Here is a 3935-nt window from a genome sequence, read left to right on the forward strand (position 1 = left end):
CGACCGCCGCGGGCACGGTCCGCGTCTCCTCCGGCTGGAGTGGTGCGTGCCCCCAACTCCAAACGCCTCAGGGGCGGCTTGGCTCTGAAGCGTGCCCCGGGGTGGTTTCGGGCCTCCCCGGCCTGCCTCGGGTAAGGCCCCGCGGCTCCCCCCCGAGCCCCTGCCTTCTCTCATGTGCCTGGGGAGCGCAGGCCGGGCCCGGGCTCCGGTCACGCGTTGGTGGGTTTGGATGACAAAACTCCCGGGTGCCTGTGTAGATAAACGCTGATGTAGTTCGTAGAGGTATTTATATTAGGATGCTGGGGAAGGGGGGGAAGCTCATGGTGTGTGTATGAGTCCTGGCTTTTGGCTTGTTCATCTTAAGTGCCATTTTGGTTCCTGTATGGGACGTCTTTGCAGCTTCTCTCTGCACACAGGTGTATATTGCTATGGAAATCTGGTAGGTTGCTCTCTGCCTAATGGAGTGGTGAAATGGGGAAGCCGGAAACCTCTGTAATCTGCTTAAGCAGTATGAAGGGCATGTCTGCATGAAATGCTGCTCCACTAAGTTCTTTTGTTGTTGGTTTTTTTTGTTTGTTTGCTTGTTTTTAACATAATTTTTATCTAGTTTTGGTAAGGCAGGATGCAGAGTGCTTTCCTGTGTAGGAAGTCACCACTGGATATGCTCAACAGTAGGTGCACAGCGCAGTTTGTTAGTGCCTTGAGAATGCCTTTGGGTGAAGTAGCTTGTGTTTCTCTACGAAGTGCTCCCTCGCTGTTTGTGAGTCCCACGTAGCTGTCGTTAGTTATGTTGGGGTTTTCTGAAGAGTGGCTTTGCTCCTTAACCCAATGGTTTGCTGCTGTTGACAAGGGAAGGGGCTTCCCCTGCCCTCCTGTAAGACTCCAGGCCCTGTGTCCGGCTTCCTCCTTCGGTCTACAAATGCAGCTGTAGCAGTGGTGAGCATTAGACCAGATCATTCAGCCTGAAGAACAGTATCCTGAGACTAACAGCGTGGGGAGTTAGCGCTCGGGAAGGTAGTAGGTGTTCAGGGAAGGACCACTGCTGCTCTCTGAGCACGGGCACCGGTTCCTCTGGGACGCCATGCCCAGAGGGAGGGAAGGAGGCACATTTTGTGTGTGTCACAGAGCCGCTGGCAGAATATGAAATGATGCTTGTTCTGTTCATGGCTAGTTTTTTCCTACCTTTTTACATTTCTGTGAGGTTTATGTTGTTTCTTGCTACGTACAAAATACCTTTTCCCTGTTCTGTACCTTTGAGTTTCTTGCATATCTTACCTAGACACTAACTGTGACGGGTATTGTAAATATAGGCTTGGCTTAGTCTCTGTGTCTATTGGTTCATAAAACTTCCAGTATTCTACATGGTGGGGTTACCGGTGCACTCCAAAGCTCGACAGTCAGCCCAAGTTTATATCCCTGCGGTGACAGAGACGTGTTAGGAAAAATAAGGATTAAGAGACAGTATGAGACATCATCTTTTGTATCAAAGGTAAGGAATTATACAAGAAAAGTTTAAAGGTGTTAAAGGAAGGAAATACAATGAGGGAACCACCTGTCAAAAATAGGAGGAAATTTGTTTGAAGGTGAGGGGCCACTGGGAATTGTCTGAAGCTGAAGTGAGAGGAGATGATGATGATGCGCCTTTACGTAAGGACGGCTGTCACGCCTCTACTCCACGTGGGAGCATTTTTATGCTGGAGCAAGTCAGCCTATGGGAGCAGGTTAATCTTTTCAGGAGCAATTTTGTGGACATGCTCTTAGTCTTCTACTTAAGTAACAAGACTGAAAATGTGCTCAGTAAGAAATTTTTACTTTGCGCATATGCTGAGAGTAAGATTTGGTTTGTACTGTTCAGTGGCACAGCTGACTGCAAGGCCACATACCCAAACTAGTAGCCCTTGTCTGTTGTGAAAGAAGGATACTGAAGCAGTTAGAAAATAATAAAAATTCAGCTGGGTGCAACAAGATTTCAGTGGGGATGTTCCAAGTGAGGTGTAGCATGTAGTGTTTCTCTTCGTTTTTAACTTCTAAATGCTGTCTTCAGAGCTCAGCAATGAATACTTGAGGGGAAACGTCATGCTCTGGTTCTCCCTCCTCCGACCTCGTGAGCAAGAATTGTGTTCCCCGATTCATCCCCAGAGAAGGGAAGCTTGCCAAACAAAACATGCATATCAAATAAGCAAGTAATCGCTTCTTCTAGGTAGACTTACACTTGTGTAGCATTAACACTTGATTTCCGGGAACCCAGAAAACACGTATTATTCTACTTTGTGAAGCAGAAAGATCTTTTAATGGATGGAAACATCTGGGGTTTGCACCTGCTGGAAGTTGTTACTGCTTTTAATTTGCCATTAGCTTATACTTCTAGGTGAGTGCACTTAAGAGGGAAGCTTGATAATTTTTATGCTGATCATAAATCATGGAACTTATTTCAGCTGACAGCTGAAGAACTGTTACATGTTAAACAGTATGTGCTCAGGCCCTTTGACACAGTTCTCCCAGCAGATGTTCATGGCCAATATAATGGATTCCTCTGAAGGAGGTTTTTTGCTATTCAAACCAGGCAGATATAAACCTCTGAAAGAATATTGTCACATGTTTTTCTTTTCTCTCTAGTTCTCACTTGCCGCAGAATACTGATACGCTAGCCTGAGGAGAAATGCCTCTATAGCACTGTTAATGATTAGCACTGTACATCTGACAAATATTTGGGCTTTCCCCCCTTACCCATGCCTACTTCTAGCTTAGTATCTCGGTGTTCTTTCAGACAAACCTGGAATTTACAACAGGATTTAAATTTTTTTTTTTAATCTATTGATACTTCCTGATGTTGAGGTCGGTTTCTCTCTCAGGAAAAACAGTTGAAATGAGATCATCTCCCAGTTTTTTTAAGGTGACACTTCTTTGAGATACAAATGATGCTTATTTGTTTTCACTACTTTGCAGCTGTAACTACATCTAGTCCTTAGTCTGTTCATTTATCCACTTAGATACCTGACCTTTATTAGTATATTAATGCTTGGGGAGAAGTATATAACCCTAAAATTACCAGAAGTTTTAAAATCCGTATGTATTAGTAAATAACAGAAAAAATAAATAACGTGAGGGACTCTGAGAGTAATCTTAAGAGACACCAGTATTTCCTTAACTACACAAATTCTTCTTAAAGTACACTAGTTAATCTCTTTGTGTTTACAGTTTTTTACAAAAAATATTCTAGGAATTGCCATATAATACCTTTATTAGTAGGGGAAATTCTAGAGTCTGTAAGGAGAGAAAGACTTTAATCCACTTTTCCATGTACTGTTTTAATTGCTTTCTATGTAACATTTTACACTTTTTGGAAAGTATAGGATACAGAATCTGAAATAATTTGCCTGGGTTTCTTGATGGTATTCTACGTGGTGACATGAACTGTACATGTAACAAATACATTGTATTTGAAATTAGGATAAATAGTTTTATACAGTGACTTGATTTTTACTGTTTTTCCATCCTGCTTTCAAGCTACCCATCTCTCATGGAATCAATCATTATGTAAAATAATTAATGGAATAAATTCCTTTTCTCCAAACAGCTCTTCCTAACAGCTTTTTAGAAGAATATCTGTATACTGATAGTCTGAACTTTGTTTAATTTAGAACACCCTGGTTTATTGCAGGTAACTGCAGATGAGGGGATCTTGCACGCTTCTGGAAATGGTGTGCCTCCAGTAACAAAGGATTACTGCATAATTTACAGTTCTAATTGGATATCTCTTCCAAAAAGCCTGGACAATGCTGTAAGTAGCTTATAGTCATACTCCCTAAGAAAACTAGAATGCAATATGAATTTGGATCAGCTATAACTGGTCTTCAAACTTTTGAGTTAAATAGGTGCTATGTTGAATACTTGCCTTTTTAGGTTGTGTGGTGTTCCTCCCCCCCCGCCCCGCC

The 3935-nt window shown here is 42.7% G+C and overlaps 1 protein-coding gene across 1 annotated transcript in view; it reads left to right on the forward strand.

Annotated features, from left to right (window-relative positions):
• Positions 1–3661: 3661 nt before the first annotated feature.
• Positions 3662–3935, forward strand: part of SPPL2A (signal peptide peptidase like 2A) — a gene marked incomplete at both ends in the record, with an annotated part of 18269 nt that continues 17995 nt past the window's right edge. The window contains one exon of the mRNA XM_009573847.1: positions 3662–3781. Coding sequence (XP_009572142.1) covers positions 3662–3781 — 120 coding nt within the window. The remainder of the gene's footprint in view (positions 3782–3935) is intronic.

This window comes from Fulmarus glacialis, unplaced genomic scaffold, assembly GCF_000690835.1.
Source record: "Fulmarus glacialis isolate BGI_N327 unplaced genomic scaffold, ASM69083v1 scaffold15303, whole genome shotgun sequence".
Classification (NCBI taxonomy): domain Eukaryota; kingdom Metazoa; phylum Chordata; class Aves; order Procellariiformes; family Procellariidae; genus Fulmarus; species Fulmarus glacialis.